This window comes from Colletes latitarsis, chromosome 9 (genome assembly GCF_051014445.1).
Source record: "Colletes latitarsis isolate SP2378_abdomen chromosome 9, iyColLati1, whole genome shotgun sequence".
Taxonomy (NCBI): domain Eukaryota; kingdom Metazoa; phylum Arthropoda; class Insecta; order Hymenoptera; family Colletidae; genus Colletes; species Colletes latitarsis.
The window spans coordinates 16116991-16143177 of record NC_135142.1 but is presented as its reverse complement, the minus strand read 5'-3'; the positions used below and the strand labels follow the sequence as shown (position 1 = coordinate 16143177).

The 26187-nt window shown below is 32.6% G+C and overlaps 2 protein-coding genes across 3 annotated transcripts; both read left to right on the top strand.

Moving 5' to 3' along the window:
• The first annotated feature begins 4640 nt into the window (after positions 1-4640).
• On the top strand, positions 4641-6799 carry LOC143345355 (FGFR1 oncogene partner 2 homolog). The gene is made up of 5 exons (XM_076772396.1): positions 4641-4798; positions 5114-5161; positions 5307-5441; positions 5783-6034; positions 6388-6799. The coding sequence occupies exons 3-5, from the start codon at positions 5307-5309 to the stop codon at positions 6613-6615; spliced, it is 615 nt and encodes a 204-aa protein (XP_076628511.1). The 5' UTR covers positions 4641-4798; positions 5114-5161; the 3' UTR covers positions 6616-6799.
• Positions 6800-8082: 1283 nt separating this feature from the next.
• LOC143345583 (uncharacterized) lies at positions 8083-16806 on the top strand. 2 transcript variants are annotated; one of them, XM_076772902.1, is made up of 6 exons: positions 8083-8332; positions 8926-9048; positions 10376-11411; positions 11802-12295; positions 12383-12548; positions 13795-16806. In XM_076772902.1, the coding sequence occupies exons 1-6, from the start codon at positions 8267-8269 to the stop codon at positions 14004-14006; spliced, it is 2097 nt and encodes a 698-aa protein (XP_076629017.1). In that variant the 5' UTR covers positions 8083-8266; the 3' UTR covers positions 14007-16806. The 2 variants fall into 2 exon arrangements, with proteins under 2 accessions (XP_076629017.1, XP_076629015.1); XM_076772900.1 differs by having other exon boundaries at positions 10376-12295.
• Positions 16807-26187: the final 9381 nt, after the last annotated feature.

Sequence of the window (26187 nt, the reverse complement as noted above, 5' to 3'; positions counted from 1 at the left end):
AAACTAAATCATCGTGCCCATTGCCTTCGCTCATGCAAGTAACACCTGGGCACGTGCATGAGTTTAGGCAACGAACACGGAAAAATTAGTCTGAAAATCCTGACTAGAAAAACTGATTAATAGCTAAACGGTATTTCCTATTTAATTTTTAGTTAAAATGACTCGGTTTGTTATGTCTGATGTATGAACAACAAAAGAAGCTAATATTGAAAAATATTATTATTCAAGAAAACTGTTATTATTTAAATTTAATTATTTAAAATGAAAGACTTTATTAAGATTTTATGATAATTTAATTTGAGAATTGAAATTCATTATTGAAACAAATTTAATGAAGTATTATTTAAAAAATTCAAAGTCGATTCTGTTGTCAAAGTAAATTTTTAAAATATGTAGTATAAAATGCATGTTACTTTGACTCAAAAATCAACCTGTTGCGAAATGCCTTCTTGCACATTAAATACATCATACGATATATTAATTAAATAAACGATCAATAATGTTTTTACATTATATTAATTCATTTTCTTCTCAATCATACAATTCATATAAAGTTAATAAAAATATTTCATATATTTTGTAAAAATTGTGTTATATTTATTTGTGTAATATTTATTTGTACCACTAAGAAACGCGAGTGCAAGAAGACCCTAAAACCTGCTCTAAAAAATATAACAGTTGATGTCACTACTCACGGGTATTGAAAATACCCGCAGTCACTTAACTCGTCAAAAATACTAAGTATACAACTGGTCACCCGTGTTGATTCGGATCTTTACATGGTTGGGGACTAGAGGAACACAAACATCATGCGACTCACCACCAGTGATGACTAGAAATCATCAGTCGTCCTTCCGTTCAGGATCAGGTCCAGAAACTGTAAGAAAAATGCAAGAAAACAGTTAGAATCTACTGCTAAAATTATAGAAATTTTTAATTAAAAATTTCAAAGTATAAAATACTTACATTGTTCGCTCGTGGTCCACCGTCCGATATAGTCATCTGGATACTTCTGCTGGTTTTCAAGATCAGGTTCAGTGACTGTAAGAAAACTGTAAGAAAACTATTTGAATCTATTGTTAAAACTGTAGAAATTTGTAATCAAAAATTTGAAAGTATTAATTTATACTTACATTGTTCGCTCGTGGAGCACCGCCCAATAATCCTCTTCAGTGATGCACTGACTCTAATTCCGGTAACGAGGAGTTTAAATATCAAATTGAAAAAATAATTAATTTTATTAAGAAGTGTTAAATTAGATTACCGCGACCGAAGATGGAAATCGGCGAACAAATGACTCTGTTATCGCGATTCAGAAAACAAGGAGAGCCACGATGCTCTGGAAGTAATTTAATACTGCGTAGGAAACACTGCTTCTATCCTCGCGTTTGCCCTAACACCGTAAACGACAACGTACGTTGGGGTCACTTTGCCCCGAGAAACAAACTTGTTGCTACGCACAATCACTGAATCTACCAGCCGCATTGCGCGCGGCCAACAAATTTCCTGGAAAGAAAGGGACAGGATGGAAAAAATACAACAAGCACACCTGTGCTTTGCCTACTGGTTTTCTATTTTCTTTTTCTTACAAGAATTCGTCAACAGAAATACTGCTTTACTTAGTACTACTGTATACATAGTTTGACACGTAAAAGTTCAATGCCACGAAGGCGAAATATTCTCAATCAATGAGAATTTCAACGATAAAATGTTATCTACGAAAATAATTAAGTATAAGCAATTATTCAATTTATAAATATTATATCACTAAGTTTCATAGTTAGAGTTGTAAGCATGATTATGTTTACTTTATCGAACGTTAGAATATCCCGCAATTTTTATAAATATCCCGAAATTTGCAACAATTAAAGTTCGTTGGTTATTTATGCTCGAATAGCATATTCCAACTATGTAGTTTCTACGTTTTCTTAAACTTGCATCGAAAATGTGTGCAAATTAAAATTACAACAATTCATAAAGAAAGAAATATAAACAATCAATTAAATAAATAACACTTGGAAATATTCAATCATGAACAGAATACAGTTAAATATAAACTATTCCAATCTATTGTTAATATCTACCGACGCCATTTGTGTATACTTCGATATATATCGAAGTGGATAAAAAGTTTAACGATTTTCATATTTTATCTTAACAATAGCCGATTGGAAAATTATAATCATACTTGCAACGAATAATTTAATAAAGAGATAAAAATATATAAATATTAATATGTACGTTAATTTTTGTTATAATAGTTTCAACGTTACCAATATTCCCTCCAAAACTTGTCGATTTGTCTGCCATCTGTTATGGTGTCGTTTACGCGCCAATAAAACTTTCCATGGCGTCGAATTTCAATCAGGGACTGCAACAGAAATAAAATACAAATTAAATCATAATTAAACAATAATTGATAATAATGAGGAAATATCAAAAGGTTAGAAATACGTATGTACTTCGTTGGTCGCGAAACACCGACACGTCTTATTATTTCTTGTATTTCGAAAAGGAATGTCTTGATTTCGAATTCCAATAAGAGACTGTAACAGAAACGAAATAAGGATCCATTAAAGTACAGAAACGATTATTATAATTAAGTAATGATTGAATCGAAACTGTATTGCAAGAGATCGTAATTAAAACGCGAGTAGTAATAATGGAAAGATAAACAGGTTAGAATTACGTACTTCGGTCGCGAAACGCCGATACGTCTTGACACGTCTGACTACGTTAATCATCGGAGTACAAATGGTGGCCCCTCGGTAACGCTCGCGAATTAGGAGGCGGGGTGGGGGAAAGGCCGATGTCTCGCGAAGCTTGTATTACGAACCCGAGGGATGCCTCGGATAGAAACCGCGGATACAAGAAAAAAGAACGAAGAACAACGTAAATACTTTGTTCTTACTAGAACAACGTAAATACCTTGACTTTAGAATCATATTGATGGATGGCGATATAATGTACAAATTAAATATAACTCACACTTTTGTCGATTTATAATAGCAGACGACAAGATTCTTGAATTTGTTAACATTATTCACTTCGATGATTACATGCAAATTATTTACAACTTTAACTAGTCAAAGAATCGCGAATAATTCGTACTTCTCAACTCATATGCATTTACACGCAACTAGTCTGTTTACCTATCACACTAATTCAGTGAGTTTCTCAATTGACCGCCATCCATGAGAAGAGGACGCTAAAATCACATCTCAATTTTTAAGTCGGATGCCAGTTTTGGGCCACGAAAGTTCATAAAGTGTAAGGTCTACTCGTATATCTTGTCTGTGTTTTAACGAACCGAAATACTAACTACATGAAAAATCAGTAATTTTACAGCGCACTCTGTGGTTAAGGACAATGACTCTGAGAATCATATTTAACCTGATCATCAATGTCGGTAACGTCAGCATATTCACGAATTTTGATTCTGATGTGATATCGACAAAAGTTTTGATCAAAAATTATGTACGCATTATGTGGTTGTATGATTCTAAAATCAATATTCTTTTACATTGCTGAAATTAATTATGAAGCATTTGATAGATCAAGGCCTGATTCTCAAAATTAGGATCTGAAAAAGCAAATGCGAAAAGTTCTCAAAAAGTTTCTCATCGTTCGTAACTCTAAATGGAACTAGTCAATTAATACAAATTATTTGCAACTTCAACTAAACAAAGAAATACGAGTAATTCGTACTTTGCAACTTACATGTATTTACACGCCTACGGTTTGTTTGCTTGTTACGTTAATTCAGTGAATAGTTTCTCAACTAACCGCCATCCATGAGAAGAGGACGCTAAAATCACCTCTCAATTTTTAGGTCGGTATGACAGCAATTTGGGCCACGAAAGTCCATAAAGTGTAAGATCTACTGGTATACCACGTTTGTGATACTGTTTCATCGAGGGATAATATAACCGCAGTGAATATTGTATTTTTAAAGTGTTGCGTTCCAAGAAATATTGATTTATCAATTGGAGAAAGAATTCAAGTTCTCTAAAACATAAACAATTCATCGAGCATCGTGAGAACAACGAATTAGTTTCGTAGGCTCCTCCATTTAATTTAGGACTATAAGTGGAGCTGTGAAGAAGTAAATGCCACTTTTTTGTCCATCAACTTTCAAATCGTTCAGAAATTATATTTTTATTTTTAAATCCTAGTCTAAATTTTATTATTTCATTCCATTTCATATTCATATACCTATTCTATAGTAATTATTCAATAGATATATTTTTCCTATATTTAAATACATAAATTACCGTAATCCAATCAATTCCTTTTCCTCCACGACCAAGAACTACTTGAACGCCTCTATTAGCGACATTTAAATTTTGTACATACAAATGAAACTAATTAAAATTTTGAAACATATTTAAACGCTTTTCCCGCCTTCGACGTCAGTAAATCTTGCAGTGAAAAAATATGTATAACACGTTATTTATTCATATCGTGATAATATATGAGATGATAAATAAAAACAATCATTAGTAATAGGAAAAAAATTTGTTGAATTTACAATAAAGAAAAACATTATCGTTGCCAAACATTGTCCTATAATGTATAATGCATATTTACTTATATGACGTAAGAATTTAGGCCTTTCACCATTGGTAAACCAATGATCTTACGGAAGTGATTGAAAATAAACAATCGTATTTGTATAGCTAACAAAGATGTTTTCATTCAACGTCGATCTCGATCATTCTTCGTAAAGTGAAAACTAAATAAAATAATAATTATAATATCACTAAAATTTATACCATAAATTTCTTATTATCAAGAGGTAAGTGCAATTGGCATGAATATACTACCGTTAAAAATGTTGTAAGACACAAATTTGACAGTTTCGACACGAACATAACCTATTTCATAATCGTCAATTTTTAGTCACTCACAAAACTGAACCTCTTACTAACAAATTGCAAAATTTAATTATATTGTTGAAAAGTAAAGGCAACATATTGAAAAGTTTGTCGAAATATTGCAATTATTTCTATCCAATAAATGAGAAATATTCATACACGTATTCATTTCTAATGTGTATCTATCTTCATCTTTTTATTATAAATTACATTTATAATATTAGATATTTTTTCAGATGGAAAGTTTGCACTGACTAATGATAATTTAGAACTTTGTGATAAAGGTACTAAACTTATTTATGTATTAAATGTTTTAACGTTTTACTCTACGTTTAAAAACTACTATAGAATTACAAGATGGGCAAACTTAATTTTAACAATAAAGGATTCAAATATTCTAATTTAATATTAACATGTATACATTTACAGATGTCGCTAACTTTCCAACAAATCATATTGGATGCTAAAAAATTAGTAATTAGAATATCAGATCATGAAAATACAGCGGACAATTTGATAAGTGAAATAGAATCAGTTTGTGCTCAAATTGATAACATAAAGCAGGTAAAGAATTTATACTTCTAATTTACTATTAATTCTTTTAATTCATTTTTACTTATTTTACTTATAAAGATAAGCATCCAAATAATTTGTTTAAATGTCATTTTTAATTGAAAATTCATAAAGTATGATTTCAAATAATACTATGATATAAACAAATATTAATACTTTTGTTTGTGCATCTAAAAGCAAAGCAGTTGATACAAAAACAATGTAATTTAATTTACTCCTTTAATAATATTAAGCTGACAGCATACTTTAAAAAAATGATTGTACCTACTTTGTTATCGATTAATTACAAAAATCAAATGTTATTTTTTATATTTTGTATTATGTATTCATAGTATCAGGATGGGATAGAATTTTTAAACAACGAAGCAAAACAGAGGCCGCACTTGCAATTAATCGCAGGTATACAAAGAGAGAATAAATATTTGCAAGAAGTAGAAGCAGAAAATAAGGAATTGAAAAATACATTGGAAGATCATCAGCATGCTCTTGAATTAATAATGTCTAAATATAGAAAACAGACAGCATCTTTATTACGTTTATGCAAAACAGATACTCCTTCGTTAGATAATGCAAGATATGCTAATGTAAGTTGTTTACAATTATATCTACCATATACTACTATAATAATTACAACAAAAGTTTTATTTAATAACATACATGTAGAATTAACCGGTCTATAATTATCAATTTATATCAATTAGCAATATTTAATTTTATCCTTTATGAAATTATCTGATTATTTGTATTTTATTTCATGTTGTTGAATCCATTTCATTTTCAAGTATATATACTTGCTCTTCAATTTAAAATAAAATGCAAAATGAACTATATACAATTATATTGATATTGTCTATCCTATTTATTGATATACGAAATTCAATTTAAAATGTTACTAATTGTTATAATTAAATATAATAATTTATATGTAAATTTATAGATAATTACAAGTCAAGCAGAGAAAATCAATGAAATGACCGCAATAATGAAAACTGCAGTTGCCTTAGACGAGGAAAGCGAGTTGAAAGAAAAGGAGATGTATTATAAGTTAAAAAAAGAAAATTCTACGCTACGAGAAATAATTAATATTGCAAATAAATATGGTTCCCTTAATAAAGAAACGGAAGCAGAAAATAAAACCGTTCAAACGGATCCAGTAGCGCTTTGAAATAAACTTTATAATGGATACTACACTTAAAATTAAGTTCATATTATTTATTTCGTATTTTGTAACGTAATTAGTATAAAAAAAAAATCGTAAACTTACATGTAATAAAGTGCACGTGCAAGGTATTATATGTACACATTAAATGTTCTTAATGAATTTTGTTAAATAAAAGTATTTTTGAGTCTTCCTTTTTATTTAATGTCCCAATTTCAATTAAAATAAAGATAATTTTAAAATATATATTCTATGTTTCTTAATGAGGTCGAAATATTCTAACCAAAATTGAACATTATTCGAATTATTTTGAATCAAAATTTATCTCATAATTTTTCAAATAAATTCTATTCAATCACATATTTTATCTATAGAATAATTATTCGTTTTTCGTAACAAATTTTTGTTACCATTTATTCGAATAATTCACTTGCATAAATAACAAGATTTATTCGAATAATTTTGCAACCTTTATCCAAATAATAATATGAATAACAATTCATTTTGTCTAATATAACTTTTTCGTTCATTAGGAACACAAGGTTTACGGAAAATAGCGAAAGTGAAGGTAATAATTTTATTTAATTCAAACTCTGTATATTACAAAATAATCGAGCATCTACAAATTATAAAATATTTTGTAGATAAACGCCATAGTCTGAATATATTAAAGAAGTATCTATTAATTTAATATGCAAGAAGTTATTTAGTTATGCATCATAGATAAACCTTCTAAACAGCAATAAATTTTCTGACTCAACATTTGGAGAGAAACTATTTGTAAGAACCAGTATGATAAGGTTTTATGAATAAACTTCGAAAAACTATATGTCTACATTCGGTACTATCTATGATTCCCTTTGCTGATTTACAATATAATATAATAAAAAACAATGTTTATCCGAGTGTGTTATTCAAATAAATTGTTATTCAAATAGATATTTGTTCGTTAATGATGAATCCAGTCAAAATTTGTTAGGAACTCACGGGTCGGAATCAGAGTGTAACATGATTTCGTGCGATTGTTTCTTTCTTGTTTCTAGCCTTGTTTCATTATTTCTCTGCATCGGAATGCAGGAGTGAGAAAGAGTGGTAGGAAAAGAAATGCATCCCTAACAAACTTGCACTGTATATTTATTCTTGATATTTGTCTATTATCCGTCAACCGAATAAAATTTTGCCCAACTCCGATTCGAATACTCACGCACTTGTGCGCATGCGCTTAAAAAGTTTAGTAATAATAGGTATGCTGTCTAGGGGAAAGAGAAATCATTTACTGCTCGTATTTCTGAAACGATTGAAGAACATTCATTTTTACTTAAATATCCACATTCAGGGAATAAAAATTGTACTGTGCAAAAGCTCAACAGTAATTGAACGAGTAACATTGTGTATTCGATATTCGTTATCTGTGCTCGATGCGCTCAACTTTACGAGCATACATTGTATATGCATGCATATATAGTATAATAACCGCAGTTCCATCTACATTCTATCCTCCCATAGTAGCACCGTTAATGTGCATTGTGAGATGGTAGCGAGTTGCGTTTAAAAGAGAGTGTAGGTCAGTGTGGGTGTATATACTGCTGGTAAGCCAGACGCACAAGTGAAAGGGTGATGGCAAGGAGTGGAGGTGATATTTAGTGATCTTTAACAAATGGCTCTGTCCGAGGTGCACAATTTGGCTGCAATTATCGGCAACAATGGTTTTAGTGTTAACAAGGTAAGCGACCGCGTCTATCCATCTTTGCCTTCATCGTAGAAAATGTGACGTTCATCTTCCTATGCTATAAGCTACAACGCGATAGTCCCAACATAATGTGCACAAAAATGTGCAATTGTATTGTTTAAGAGATGCTATTTAGTCGATGAGGAAAAAAAATTATTACATTTAATACATAGGAGAAAAATTCTTTCAATTACTTGATAATTTAATTAATAAAAGTTACCCGATTGTAGCTCTTTGCTAATGCTTATGATACTTTAACTATACCCACGATGAACTCCGATTTAAAATTGTCGGTGCTGAACGTAGATTGTTAACGAAGAAACAGATTTTTACTATGCTGGAATTATGTCCATGTCGTAATTCATGTTTACGCGTGTATAATTGCTTTAGCATGATATTTTCATGACAGTTCTTTTATAATGGCACACATAAAACGAAATTTGTAATACATTCGTGCAATAGAAAAAGTTTTAAGAAAACAAATAAAAATTTATACAATCAGTCGTATTTCTATATTATTGAAATGTAATGCTGTTTTTTGCTAGAATTTGTTCAAAATATGAACTTGACTCCTTTCTTTTTTATAGAACAACATGGTCGAACGCAACATTAGTATGTTGGAACCACGAAACAATTATCCAGTTGACCAATGCAATGCAGAATATAATTATTGGAACTATGACTTAATGGAATATAACACACAGAAAAATGTAAGAAACTTATAACAGCAAAGAAAGTTTATATAATATAGAAGAATTCTTTCTTCTCTAATGCATTGGAGGCTTTGTTTTAGAGAAAAATACATTCAACAAATTTTGACAATCGATTCACATTATTGGGCAATTGAAAATTCTTTTATTATAACAGGAAAATACTTTTAAACAAAATGGAGTATAAATGTATGAACCGAGATAATCAATACCAAAATTGTGGGTCCTTACTTTTTATCATAAGTAGTAGACCATTCTAAATGGTGTATTATACTTAGATGTTTTTAAGCAATGAACTACCTTCATTATTAAAAGATATTTATATATCCATTAGATGAAACATGACCTATACTAATTTTTGAATCAGAAATTAACATCCTTAGATCTATACATATGGGAGCACATAAAAGATGTAGTTCATTGTAGAAACATAACAAGCCATTATCAATTAAAATTGAGAATCATCTCAGCATTTGAACAAATTAAAATGCAAAATGTAGTGCAAGAAGTTTAACATAATTAAATTTACACAGTCTAATTTTGTATACATAAAAATGATCGACATTTTAAACAATTTCTTAATTAAAATAAACTGATCAAATAACAAACTAAATTTGATAAAACTAAAATGTTTATCATTGTATGTCATTGTAGACATTTTCATTCCTAATAACAGTTTGAGGTAGAGGTAATTGTTGATAGTGAAGAGTGCCTAATATTGTATTCCAATCACAATAGCCATCTATATTTTTGAATGCATTTTTCCCCAAAATAGAGCCTTGTTATTTTTGATTTTCATCTTATTTTGACCATAGAATCTCCCTTACTCTATTTGTACCACTAATTTTGGGTCATTCTGTATAGTAAAATATAAGAATATAGCATGATGTTATATTCATTATATGTATCTTAATTGTCTTTGTTAGCAATTCATATATTAGAAAATAACTGCTTACATAAAAATATCAAGAATTGTCTTATCTTTTATTTACCAAATTCATTTGTCAAATGTGACAATATTTCAAAAAATAACCTATGTACATACAGTAAATTTCATTTCATATTATTGAATTAAATATAACAATTATTTGAAATATTTATATTTATTTATTTCATTTATATTTGCCTTGCATAAAAAAAAATAGATTCAAATTGAGTATAACAAAAATTCATATAATGTACATACTTATACAAGGTGTCCTAGGTTTAAATGGTCAAAGATAATTCATAGCAGAATGTAGCAGTTAAACATATTGTTTGAAAATTATTTAAAATAAAAATCTTATTATAATACTAATATAATTTTTTTAATACTTTATTTGTATAGATGAATGTAAAAGACGAAGATAGTCAGGATTTAAATAATCCTATGGTCAATGATTTGGTCTCTAAAATTCTTGATGATGATTCGATTGTTGGTGACAATGCTCATAGTAATAGCTACAATTGCAATATGCAGTATCATTCAGAAACACAGTCTTCGATCATGGAGAACAACACAGACCTCGATCTTACAACTATAGATCATTTTAATATGCATTCTACATTCAACAAATTACAAAACAGTGTTTCTAATAACACTAAACTTGAATGCAATTATAACAATCTTTGTGGAGAACTTAAAACATTGAGTCTTAATACATGCATGGGACAAGTACCAGACCAAGGAAATTTATATAATAATGGGGTTAATGCATATCTAAATACATACCCATCTGATTCACAATCATACATATTACGTCCAAATGATGAAAATTCCTGTATTAGTGGAAGTATTATGCCTCTATGTAATGATTTGTTAACAACAATGAATGAGACAAATTCGAGTAAACAGGCTACTAACTGGTCAGAAAATCTGTCGACTACTGGATGTACATCAGACTTGTTCGGAAATTATGAACGTATACAAAATTGTACAAACCCGGATCTCAATTTTAATATGGCTGATCCAATTACTCTTAACGAACTAGAGTATCACAATAATATTGGACAAAACGGAACTTCTAATACATATAATAATCCTACGGCTACTATGCACGAATTGTATAGTATGACTGCCAATAATCAAAGTTACAGACCAAGTTCAGCAATGACTGATTTGAGTATCGATTCTGGCTTTCTCTCAAATTCTCCATTACAACATTTTTCTCCCGCCGATACAAATTTGCATAATTGTTTTGGAAATAATATACAACGCAGTAACGCCAGCGACTATAAAGATTTACAAGATTCGGGTAGATTAAGCATGGCTAATATCTCTATACCAAACGAACAATTTCAATTTCTGCAGCAACAAGCTCGTAGTTATAAATTGGATCAAGCTGTGGACCAAGAATACAAACAACTAATTGACTATTATCCAGGTATAAATGACTTCACCGCATCGTCAATCAATAGCTTAGACACGAATGAAAATTGTCTTTCAAATAACGATTATAGAATCGATAATAATTTATTGAAAATTATCAGTCCAAAATCAAAGACTATCGAAACTAAGACATATTCGCCGATTGGTTTTCCAAAAAATCTAAGTTCTCGTCACACTCATCAGTCAATTGCAAAATATGGATACCACAATTATCAACATTACACTGCCAATAACGGCGAGACTTTGAAAATGTTACCACAGACTTCTACATCGTATCACGATTTAAAGCAGCCTAATAGTACTAACGCATATAAAATGAAAGGATTTGATCTTACCAAAGAAATAGCTTTGCCTTCCATGAGTCATTTGACCAATCGAATTGCAGGGTCTTCGATGAACAAGAAGAGTTTTAATTACATTGTGAAACAACAACATCATATACCCAGAATACAAAGTACCCCTGGTATTTCATCGGCCGAAGTCCTCTTCAATTCAGGAATAGTACCAAATCCAAGTACAGTAAGATCTGGAGTATTCCCACCGGTAATGCCAGTTCCTGTACCGCTTCCAGCTCCGCGTCTATTTTCTGTACTCTATGGTGGAGGTTTAAGTCTTAGAAATGGAAGTGGAGCAGCTAGACGTACAGCTCCTTCGAGTATACTACATTTTAGATTGGAACAAACTTATGAACAGTTTAAACAATTAGAAAAAGAGCGAAAGAAATGCGAAGCTGGATTGGCTGCTCATTTCCCTGGCAAGAGAGTAACAAGTGCAAACAATATACCTATTCCTCGCCTCCAAGGAAATCCATCACGCGTAGATCGTTTAATTGTTGACTATTTAAGAGAACATGCACGTGTCATAACTTTAATAGCAAAGGTAATTAAATAGACATATTTGTTTTGTTTTTTTATTGATAGAGTGATAAAATAATATTAATATACAAATTCTATGCTTTTTTAACAGATGGAACGACTGCGAGGGACCACAATGAATCAACGCGTTCACAAGGCTATGGAGTATTGGTTGGAGGCAATCAAATTCGTCCAGGAATGTCGTAAACGAGAAATCGCAAATGCCACTAAACGCCAGAATGAGAATCCACCATATATTCTTGTATATAATGGCAATGGTATGTACATATGTTTATTTATTTAATACTTTAACCCTTTACGAACGGGTGTCTATATGTACTTATATTAGCCAACAGTCTGGCTAGAAAAAAGCTAAACCCCAGATTCGAGAAGTGGGGGAAGACATGATGTGGGGGCCCACTATTACCCTCGTACCATACAGAGTAGAGAGAGAAGCAACAAATGTTCCTATTGTTCCGTTGCTTCTCCTACCATTTTGCACGGTGCGAGATAGCGAAGGTACCCACACATCACGCTACTTTCCCCCTTTTAGGTGCGCTAGTCTTTACTTGACCTCCCTGCACGTAACAAGGGCGAACGATAACGACATAGTTCCATTCATTCAATTAAACTTTGTGTACGTGTGAAATGGTCGACGTTGTTAAAGTAATTTGAGCTCTCAATTATTGGTATTTAGATTCACAGGAGTTTTATTAGAAGTGTGGTAAAAGTGGTGAAAATCTTCAGCATTCTAGTTATCAATTTTTCCACTGTTTCTTTCTGTATATTTTTTCCAACTATCCTATAATAGTTTTCAGAGATGTTTCTTGGACCTCGGAGCCTAGTTTTGGATTCTACTATACAAAGTATAGAACAGAGTTCAAATGGCGACTATGGTGGTTATATCATGGGTTTTAGTACTCCTCTTTCTCATTTAAATAATTTTTACACAACATCGATGTGTGTTTTGGATCGCTATATTGTTATAAAATGAAATTGTTGCCAATAAGTCGAAGTCTAAATAGTATCATGTGTTCTTTTAGAATCATTTTACATCCTTTGTTTAAAATTTCCGGTTTCATCAAAGGAGAAACATCCCCAAACTAAAACAGATCGCCCACTTTGTTTAATTGTGGGTATGACACATTGGAGAGCCAATCATTCGTGGAGTAATCAACATAATAATTTTAATTTATTCGCAATTTGTTGAATCAACATTTTTTCCTTTCGAAGTGTAATAACAACACTTCTAATTTCTATTTCTTTAGATTTCGGAGAAGATTAGTGGATATTCATTGTAAGTGGTAACTTATATACAATATTTCGGATTCCCTAAGAACCATAGGAACCTATCCTGTAAAAAAACTTATATTGGAACCATGTCCAAAAATGTTCAATTTCTACCACGCGTCTTTGTTTCTTCTAAGAATTTGCAGTCTCGAAGCAATGTATTCGTGGGCACTCAGATGCCTATAAACAACAGTTTAAGAAACGCTAACTTATTTTGTTGAATTATGTTCACAGATATATTAAGTTTGGCCGCCAGCGTCTACGAATTGACCAAGGCATCTCGATATGCAAGAACTGGTATGTATAATGCATTGCAAGCTACGTTACTATATGACTTGGACATAGAAAAAAAAGTAATTGAAACATCTAATGATCCGGTACTTGTGATAAAACGTAACGAAAATCAGGCAGTTACCGATGTCAGTAACTATTCGAATTGTACCTAGCAAAATTTCGAAAACTGCTTTTCCGTTACGTGCGAGAAAACATAAACCGAACCCAGCAGCTTTTTATTTACGTATTCCGTGTTACGTTTCTGAAAAGCTTTTGCTGGAGTTTAATCATAATTTTATCGCTGAAGACAAACAAAAAATGCCGCCCACTAATAGCGAAGCATCCGATGCGTCGTACGGAAAAATAAACGCGTACTCACGCCGAGATAGGAAATATCGTATGCGCGTCTACTTTTTACAAGTTAATAACGACTCCATAGTTTTCTACTGTACATATTTTTATCCCTACTATAATACAGTCTTGGGAATGTCAGTTCTGGTATTTAATATTTGTGATTCAATCATCTATGGTATATCGCACTTTCAAGCGATTTTGCTTGTTACTTCGCTAACAGACTAACGAGAGAAACTCACAGACGTCGACATTGTTTATCTTTCGACATTGTTTATCGACGTATTGTCTTGCGTGTTTCACAATGCCAAAGATAATCGTTTAAAAATTAACCGAGGTTCCCGAAACTTGTAGAAAATAATACGAAGAACATGATTGCTCAGACGTACTAAAACAAAACTAAAAGAATGTTCGCAAGAATCTCCAAACTATTACTTGTTTGCGTATGTGTCATAGGGTTAGATGATATAGGCTAAATCTTACCAATATATTTGTTCAGAGTGCTAGGCAGTAATTTCTTAGACTAGTTCAATGTGGCCTTCCTTAAATGTGTAACCCAAGATGTGTGTCAGGTAGTTGAATATCTCGAAACCTTCGAAATATTTCGAATACTCAAGACCGCGATGGTAACTTAATCGCAGATCGGGTGAGCTTTTCAATCTGTGAACTATGCGCAGCCTTTCGATCTGATCGGTAATAGATAATATATATACAACGCAAATGATGTCCACTATACACTACACGTAAATCTTTGTTAAAAGAGAACTTTCCTAAGGCATACTCGCTAACACGCTCATGCGAATGAACGCGATTCGGCGAGTACGTAAAACGTAAGGTACAGAGAATTTTTAACGTGTGCGTACGCGTAACACACGTAACTATTCCTACATACTTATGTGTATATATATATGCATTATGTGTATATATATACACATACAACGTTCTAGGCAAATTTGTTAGTTCTACACGGCCGACTTGCAAAGTTCAGCATTTCCAATTACTCAATTTTGAGTAAGCTCTTTCACACAATGACTATATAACCAGCTCAAGAATTTTAACGTTCCAACGTGTACGACTGTACGAATCTCTTTAATTTTTTGTTCTCTTTTTTTTTTGTTTTTAATTTAAGACGCGATGAAATCGCGTATAGTTCGAGTTCCGCGGAAGCATCGAGAATCGTTCCCGTATTCCTACGAAACTATAGGTATTCGCACAACGATAACAAGGTACTCCGAATTTAAGAAAAACGAATCTAGTATCCACGGTAGTAGGAAGAACGAGACAACGAGACTCAAACGCGACGTTTCGGTTGTCTCGAGGTCTAATTTTCTCGATACCTACGCTGAATCGATCGGCCTGTATTATCATTATAATGCTCGTGAATCGGTTATCGGTTGTCAAACGTTGGTAAAGCTTTAATATAATCATCTGTGTATATATCCGTCAACTTCCATCTGAACTGCATCGTACGTAGTAATTCCCGATCGATTAATCCAGGGAAAGGTGTGTTGGTTTAATTCCTCGATACTACTATATCAATCGTAGACGAGACATCGTAGCGAAGTATTTAATTTAGTACTAGTAAATATTGTGTTAATTGAATAGGAATTTTCTGATTGTCTTTGCCGCCGATCACAAGCACGTACGAACGTTACACATTTTGGACAACCTTCTCCCTCTACGGGGACGCGTTTTACAAAATTGTTAGAGATTTACAGAGTTTTATATTAATATTCTATTTCTCTCTTATTCGAGATCGATTTATATCGATCGACGATCATAGTCTTATCAACTTGGTGCGTTTAAACGTGTAATCGCGCATTGATTTTCTTTATCTTAATCGTTCGACACGTTGACTGCCACACCAATGTTCCCTGTCTAGGGATATCCTCGACATTTTGTCAAATTACAGCGTAACGAATAGAAGTGTTTAATAGTCGAACGGAGTACTTGTTTTGTAGTATTCCTGATGTCAATGACATCAGAAATTTACATGTTTTAAAGAGCGACCACCATGCCAGTCAACGCGTTAACGAAACAATTTTTCTACCTAGTCGTATTGGTAAGGGAGAAATAAAATTTGTTGATTCTAGACGTAGAAGAAATTTTGGATGACAAAAGATATTAACGTTAGGGAAATGGCGTTTGCTCGATTGCGTGGAATAAAAAGTTACATCAGCGAACTTTCTATTAAACGCTACGGAAGAAGGAGGTGATGATCGCGCTCGGCTGCAAAGACAATCCTGGAAAAGGACCCGGTACTAATCAAGTTCTCCAAGAACGCAAGATATACATACAGACTGTTAATTCGCTTTTACATAGCGCTTATGTAATCATTGGGGACCATGTCGAGCATCGTCTCCGTGTCAACATACCTTAGGAACTCATTTTCATTACACGAAGGAACATCTTGCATTTCTTCACCACCTCTTTTCCATTAGTCTAATTTCAAATATACGCGGCACATGGTTTAAATAAGGGATCCTCGTTTCACGTGTATTCAAAATACGCGTCTACGCAAACAAAAGTTATTTCAAATAATGAATAAATCGATTTTATCCGATATATTTGATTTTTGAATTATTCATTATTCACGAATCTGTACCAGAGTTGAGTGAAATTTTATTCAGGAATCGCGTTCTATTTACCTCGATGAGTAAACGTATATTCGAGTAAGAATTTATCCGAATAAGGAATTATTTAGTTAAAAAATTATTTGCATAAGAATTCATCTGAAAATTCATTCAAATATTTATTTAAGAATATATAAACAGTACTAAACATAAATCATAACTATTCATGAACGCATATTAGACGGTTCATGAACGGGTCATAAGTGACCCAGAATCGGTCGGATGTATTAACTACGCGTGCACGCGTATCTTAAATACACGTTAAAATCGTGACCTCCGATTTAAACTTTTCTTGCGTTATTTTTCGTTTGCGTCCCTCTACGTCCCCTATCTTCGTTTCGTATCTTCTCTACAGGATGAATGAAAGCAAGCAGCGAGAGAAACACGTGCTGTCTGCGCGACGTTTACTCTTTTCTCTTCTCCCCTCTCTAATTGAAACATGTGTCCGGGATTGAAAGTATAGGTTTAGTGAAAATTAAAAAAAAAAGTAAAAAGTATATATATATATATATACACACACACATATATATATGTATATGCGTGCGTGGGTGTGTGATGTTAGTATAGGATAGATTATCGAATGCTCATAAGCGTACAATGAACAGATTACTGTCGCTTGCGTTACGATAGGAACGAGATACACAAGCTGTGCGGTGTTAGCTGCGAAAAAGAGCAGGCAGTGCTTTACAGAATTTCCTTCCGCATTTGTCGACGTATTGTATTGTAACTGTGATATATATAATGCCAATTTGTACATAACTGTGCAGAATTTTTCGCGGCAAGAACACGTCACGCGCAGCCAATCAGTTCATAATTTTTCTTTTCTTTCGCTTGTATTTCCTTTCGGCATTTTTCGCTTCGCGAGGCGCTTGCTGTTTCCGTGTAACAAGGAATGTGATACCGATAGATAAACTTACGCGTCCGATTGTAACCCGGTGTCGTTAGACGGGCTGTATTATTTGCGCGCGTGCATCGAAGCGATATAGCAAAAACGAGACCTCTGTTTAATTGTTTTGTTCAAAAGTATTGGAAATTAACACGTTTGCTGCCATGGTAGTCACTGGTGACTAGTATGTAAAATTTACAACACGTTTGTTTACAACGAAAGAACTCTGATAACTAAAAAATTTTGATCCTTTGCATTTTTTGGCGGCGCATTTTTAGAAAAACGTGCAAACAGGAATGGCGTCGTATTAAATAGTTTAATTTTGGAACTAACATGAATATTTAACTGGAACTGTACGCACTGGTAGATTTCGATACCTTTACGAAAATATACCATTATAGGGTCAGAAACACAATACTTTTCTAGTTTTTCAGTATCTTCAAGAACTTTGTCGATAAAATCTAATTTTTCAAAAAGAAGAAAAATTATTACTGACTTCAGATTATTAATAAAATTTGATTTATTTTTATCGTTACGTGTCATTAAGATTGCAATAACCTAAACAGATTACAAAATTTTTTATTCTTTATAGTAATGCAATATAAATTTGTGAAAAAAAGAATCGTAGGCGCTTTTTCATTTGAATGGAAAACTTCAAGAAAACATACATTTTTGACAAATTTGCGCTCGCATAAATTTCACAGAGGTGACATACTTAAATAATCCGACTGACATTAGGAATGACTAAAAATAACAAGTACACTATTGCATTATTTAAACATTGAAAACTGGCGTGGCAGTGAACGTGTTAATAAACAGTACGTGCAAATTATACTATGAAATATTAAATAATTTACATAAAATATTGACACAAAGGATAAGCTAACATTTTGTTTGGCAGAAATTGTTGAGAATACGTGTAAAAAAAATTAATTTCTCTGGCTTTGATGACCATTTGCACGTGTTGGAATAAACCAAAATCCGTCTAACAACACTGTTGTAACCACAAGGCGCGATCAGGAGGGTTTTCGAAAAATCCGCGTGTCGCTTAATCGATAGTACTTAGCTCGACTAATCGTCAATATCGTGCAATCATCCGAATTATCTACGCTAGGTGTACTTGGCCTCTTACGAATATCCAGTTTCTTGCAATCGGTGAAAGAAACGCCACGGTGTTTTCGTCGATATATTATTTATTCATGTCTGTTACTTTCCGAATGTTTCGTTCGGATCGTACGCAAAGAACTGATGTACATATAAGTTTCATACCGTTATACAGTAATTTCGAGTTTCTCTTCGAGTTTCTAAACAAATATCAACGTTTCACCGGTATTCAGTCTTTGTTGATAATTTATTGCGAACGTCAACCAGTACAAACGCTGCTGGGTTCAAATTTCACGCAGCATCGTGGTTTTTCTTCGTATCGTCGAAGGCTTTCCGAAGCCTTGCCGGTCGATGGAGAAGCGTGTTTGTTGCGTCGAAATCGTACAAAAGAACTTTTCTCCGAACAAACGGAAAGTATTTCGCTGCAAAAGAAGGGGTCGATGGAAAAAAGTATCTATTCGGGTTCGTCCATTTTTCACGCGCGAACTTCTGTTTTTTCTTCCTCCTCGTAAGGGCACGAAGAAAGCTTTCGCATAAGGCTACGTATAGATATGTGCATGCGCACGTATCAAGTGATTACCTCGTGTCGTATTTATCATACGCAGCATCGTTTAAGAATAGAAACACTATCTACATAGATACGTGTTTGACAATCCTATTTAAATTGCATGTGATATTATATATTATTGAATAGCTAAATATATATATGTATCTATGTATGTATACACATACACAGGATGTTTCGCAGGCTCCGTTAGAAAAGTATTATCTTTTCTTCGAACTTCACAACTGCAACTTGAAAATATTGAATTAAACTGCCATCTCCATTTTCTTAGCCGCCATTTTCCTCGTATCTTAAACATTCGGGTCAATTACATCGTGCTACATCTTATTCTGATTTTTCTTCAGACGTATCGTTCGTAATATTTACATATCGAAAGAAGTATGGATTATATTTTTAGTAACGTGCTTGTCAACAATCGTTTGACAAAGTGGCAAAAAAAAAAATTATTTGATAGAAGCATGTCCGAATGTAAAGAAATAATAAAGTAATCTTTAGAAAGCAGTAGGCACGTTCGAAAATCCACGGTAACATTAATTATATATTATAAACTTTGAATAACATTTGAAGATTAAATCAAAGATGTACGATTTTAACAGCAATTTTGTTTCAGATTCTCAAGTTGTATCTTCCTTGCTACAGTCAGATCAAAATTAACTGGTCGGTCAAGGCTACCGAGGACTTTTCCTCAGAAAAATTAAGTTGCAACGACGTAAAAACTGGAGTCGTATTTGACATGATTCACAATGGGAGTGATGATGTTGAGCAGCCAGTTGAATTTAATCTGACTGTAAAAAGGATTTGAAATCAAAAGACCTATTTAAACCATGAGGTTGTAAAAAAAAGTCACATCAACGTCTTGAATATATTCACAAAAAGTTGTAACAAAATTAACGAAGCATTATGTGTGTGTGTATAGACAGCATATACGTGCACGTATATGCTCATACATACGAATACGGAAATAAATATATGAGCGTTCGGAGCTCATTAAAGCTACATAGGAACAATCTTAAGCGTCCATAAACACGTGTATATAAAGCAGACAAGGTAGCGACGAAGAAAAGTAGGAAAAAACCGACCAATGTTTAACTCACAAAATTGTCAAGGTGTATCGTTAGTGTATGCAGTAAGGTTAACGATTCCTTTGCCTATCGATGCGTGGAATATAAACTTTGAAAAAGCTTATATTAAATAACGTTTCCAAAATTGCAAACGATAAATAGAATCGCTACAGGATTCGGAAGAAAATTTTTAAATGCCACATTATGCAACAAGAATAAACGTACGTGCGAGAAGAGACAGTGTTTAATTTCATTTATCGTATAATGTTATTGACTTCGAAATTTTTATATAAATTTGATTGTATATAGTTTTTAATAATTGTAAATTTCAGATTCTAGTTTTAGTTCTTGCTTAAACGCGCGTTAATTTTTTATTTGATTTTAATTTAATATTGAATTCACAAATGTCAGATACTGATTTCTTTCAGTTTTAAATTATACAATTAAATTTGTCCTTAAACGATCATTGATTTTAAGCATGATGCAGCATATTTCATAAAAATAATCGATAGATACTTATCATAGCGACGTACTAAAAGAATGAAAATAAATTATTGTCATGTTACAAATTATTCGTTCTTTATCATTGGATTTACACATGATGTTCATTTACTTGACTTTATTTTGCTGCGATACGATAAATATACTTGGACAAACTTTTGAACAGAAGAAATACGATAAATGGTATTAAATGCTGTCTCGATAAGTAGAATTCGCGTTCTTTTTATCTTGCAGATACTATTTTCAATTTCTACGTTTAAGAAACATTGCACTCTGTTAAAACTGGCTATTGTGTCGTTTTAGTAATTTTCGTTTGCTTATTTCCTTCGTTTCTAATTTGTTGATTCATCTGTCTTGATATGAGTTACGAGTTTATTAATGATTTATATCGTTATTTATCACATCAAAGATGCGGTACTTAGAAAAGATGAATCGAATTCGTAATTCGATTAATTAATCCGATACGAAGCGAGTAACAGACGTATGGTCAATTGAGGGGTTACATTGATTAGTTGCTAATGTAGTAGACAACTTATACCGTGTTATTAATAATACGTTGATAACCGACCAATTGAGCAATCTCGTCAGGAAAACAGTTAACTATGTGGCACTAATAAAACGCTACGTGCTCAAAGATACTCGTAAAAAACTAATCTCTGCAGTATGAACAAATAATGCTTGATACAATGCTCACACGTGCACAAATTACTGCACATTGTATTTGTCCTGTCAGGAGGCAATATCTTTTTCCTGGAACGATCGTACTTATAGACAGTTGTATTCTGTATAGTAATAGTGACGGAATAGTAATTTATATTATAGTTAAAGAATTTTATCGTGCAGTTGTGACTAGGTTCGTTTCGACTACTTTTATAGCAGCTACCACGGCCACGATATCCTTTTTGTTCTTCTATATTCGCTTTACGATCGTGCTCGTTTGGATTTTCCTTCTCTGTATTAAGCAGTACGCGTGCCATGTGCTAAATTTGTATCGTAAACGGAAATCTGCGTCGCGTTTGTATTGTATTTTTACAAATTTATACGGATATCTTAATTTTACGAACAATACGGCGCGTGATAAGTAAACGAGCATATTTATTTCTCTTCTTATTACGCTTTCCTTTTATAAGCATAGAAAAATTATTTTGCTTGCTTTTCTTCGCGTTACTGGCAAATTTAATATTCGGCACATGTATGCAAACAAGTAAATAATATCGAGGAAGGAAATGCAGATTTTAAATAAATAGCGTAGCGTCCGATAAGGTAGCGTTCGTCCGTATTGAAACTACTTGGACTACCGAAATTTTTATGATAGCGTCGGTGTAACTCTATCCTTCTATGGTATTCGATAAAAAGTAGTTTTGCTACAACTTTGAAAGATTATAGATACGTTCGATATGTCGAGATAGCAACGAACAGAGTTAGTTCACCCTCTTAGAAAGTTTCTTACGAAGTTCTGCAAAGGCTCGCAGCGATTGAACTTAGGAATGTTCGTTCCAATAAGTTTGAAAATCTTGAAACATTGAGCGACTTTCGGAATGGGAATGTATGCTACGGTACTGAAATACCACAAACTACGCTAAATTTATTTTTTCTATGAGTAAAAAATAACAATAATTGTCTAATCGTTCCTTTAAACTTCCAACATTGCACGAAAGATTTCAATATTTCGAGATCTTCAAGATTTATTATCCGGTCAAATCGATCGAGATTCAGAAAATGTCGCAACGAAAGCCTTTAAAGTCTATTGTAGAGTGTGCACGAGTCTCTAACAATATGTGTATTCCATTTTATTGATTGATAGAAGGTCGTCGCGTAACAGTACTGATACTCAACGCGTTCCATTTGATATTCAGTGTTCCACGAGTTTGTTTAGCCTCGAAATAAACAAATCAAACGATTAGTTGCATTTCGTTAAACGTCGTTGTTCATTCATTCTCTTAACTATTGCTGGGGACTGAGAGGACGATTCTTCTTTACTTCCTTCATATTTCTTCTTGGGTTCTATTATTATATTTAATCAAGTGTAGCTAATTATTGCGATATACCGGATGCTTTAGAATTATAGGTATGAATATTATTGATTAGTAAAATCTTCGAGACTTTCATGGCTCGAACCCTTGTAGTTATCATTATTTGTGTTGACTGCCTCGTCTGTGTTCTACGTTTCAGAGTACAGTCGACTTTAGTTCAAATTTTAGTGTGAAGAACAATTCGATAATCGAATTTTATTATTAAATAGTATTAATCTAATATTATTTAATAGGTTACAAATATTAGGGTTTATTCGTTATAAATGTTTGGAAGAAACGTTGCAAACTTAAAATGTCGGTCATCAGTGATATCTCTTCGTTTCACCAATTATGATTGTAGGAATATGATTCACGGTCAACATTTTCTTTCCTAAGTGTAAATTTATAAAGAAATTTAATCGTCTCTATAGCCAAATAGCTCTCCCCATCTCCTCAACTGGATCATCTCCTAGTCGCCTTTTCTTGTGATTAATATATTTTACGCTTAAATAAATTATTTAAGATAATATTGTTTATCTGAGTGTTCCTAAATAAAGTTATTATTTATGGTGTTATTTATTATTTATGGTTCTAAATGTGGTTTGCGTCACAACACGTGCTAATAAACGTGCTAATAAATGGTAAAGGGGGGAAGGAAAGTATTTGCCTTGGAGACACAAATTTCTGATCTTTGTAATGGTGTTGGCGAAACGAAGAAACTCCTAGAAAAATGCAACGGTTACTTGCAAATCTCAAACGATTCTAATTATAAAAAAATGTGAAATGTTTCATGTATAACATGTTTTCCTACTATTTATTTTTTCATTATTCTTTTCTGGTTATTACGTGGTATATAAACAGAATTAAATCCATGATAGCGTACTTATTTCGAAGTACTGTATTAGATATTAATGGAAAGAGCTCTCAAAGATATTCAGACATTAGATGTCATCTAATGTTTGTAATAATATTAGTATTATGTTCGTTAAGGCTTTCTTGTTTTTGTTTATGATACCTAGTAACCGTTCGAAGTTGTACGTAACTAGAATTCTAGAGCCTCCTATATGTCGCGTGTATTTGTGCTTTCAACACTCTTTTCCTGACTTCGGTCATTCATGACAAGCTTATGTCACTTGTTGGGATCGCAAAGTGGTTTTTGTACAAAACATCAGATTTTTAGATCTGAAATGCACATCATACTCTTTGATTTAATTAAGTACGATTAACATAATCGTAATTGACGAGAGTCGTGTTCGGAATCGATTCCATCGAGCAAATTCCGTTCGAAAACTACTTGAACTTTGATTGTATATGTCTCAAATGTTCTATACATGACACACGACAAATTGTCACGGGATATTGGTGAGGTCTTAATTTCAACGATGGTTGAAATGTGTCGGTCTTGAAACGTTCGTGCAATCGAGCGCAACGTCGTTATAGATTCACGCGAGGACGAGCAATCGTATCCCATTTCCTTTTCAGAGAGTAGAGTAGTAATCGTAGGAAAATTATAGTCGCAAAAATTTGCAATTCTTATTTATTAGGGTAGTCGTTCGCATCGATGTTAGGTAGCATATAAAAATTTTATGTAGGAAGAATAGACGAGTAGATTCACGAGCTAGAACAAACTAAATGGGAAGTAGATAGTAGTACGAAATAAAATATATATATATATATACATATACGTGGATATTTATATGTATCAGTGTTAAAGGTAAATTACTTAGTAAGCTAGAACAAACTAAATGGGATGGTGAAATCGATAATTAGTAATACGAGAATGCATATTATACTTATATATAAATATACATAACGTCCAGTCGAGACGAGACGATTAGAAAATTGTAAAATACAAGAAAACTTGTGAAAACTTAAAACCGCCGGTGATTGGCATCTAGAAGAATTTCGCTCGTAGGAAAAGAATTTTAGATATTTTTAAGATTCGACTAAACCGCTGGCGAGACGTATCCGTTCGCCGCTGATATGCATAAGTATGCTTGGCGATCGTTGTTTGCTCGTCGGTGAACTATGAACGTTTATCAGTCGGTACCGACGATCAACTGCAAATTAGTTAAAAATTTTTAGTACAATTTCCCAACAATCCTAGACGCGTGAATTGTATCATTGATAAGCTACGCATGCCAATGGCGTTTTTAATTGTAAATATCTTACATAATTTCCAGTCGACATATCTTTGAACGAGGATATTAAGAATTAAATAACGAGATACATATGTGCACTTTACGATCGATTCTTATTAGTCTTTGGGAAAATATTTAATTCGACTCTGTTCGATTTTTCTTTTTATTTTTTAGCCGAAGTATTCGATCGAATATTTACGAGTTAAGTAGAACAATTTATTGGTCAGTTTGTAATACGAGAAAAAACATTCTTTTTCTCCCAAGATTATTTAGGAATTACTAAGTATGCGATGCTTTCCCATTTTTTTATTTATGGATTATTTTAGGTAATTCACTGTATAATTAGCAATTAACGATAGTTCAGAAATTGGATGTTATTATTTATTTTTTATCGCTTTAGACGACATCCAAGATGTCAATTTAGAATTTTTATTCTTTGGACACGACGCATTTACGTATCATAATACGTCACATATCGATGATTACGATGAATATCAGCGGTATCTTGCCAGCAGGTTTACGATTAGTATTTCTGCTTGTTCCGTGTTAAGGAAAGAAAAATATAAAAATTATACGTATCTTCGCGAACGTTTATATAGGTCTTCGTGTATAAAAAGATAGTAACTGTTAATAGATTTAACGCCAACGATTGTAACGGTTTCTTGTCTATGGGGTCGGTGTTAATGGTAAATAAGAAATGTCTCGAAAAATTTATTTCATTGTGTTAAACAGATACATCGCAATGAAATATTACGACAAAGTTTATGTGCAACAATATTTTATTTCGACGTGTTTAATGCAATTTAACGAAATTAATTTCTCAAAACGTTTCCTCTTTACCATCGAGATATATCGTTACGGGACACGATACGATAGGCAAAAAAAAACCCCCCCCCCCAAACAGATACGATGGTAAATCTATTAATGTTTAAACGTATAAACTGTATCGATGTTTTTTAGCGTTAGTAACATTAGGATCTTCATGGATCCTCAATCAAATTCAGCGATCGAATGTCGCAACGATCGGTACGCTTGGGTGTTTAAGTAAAATGAAAAAAAAAAATATGAATAAAAATTGTTCGCCGACATAGAATGCCCCG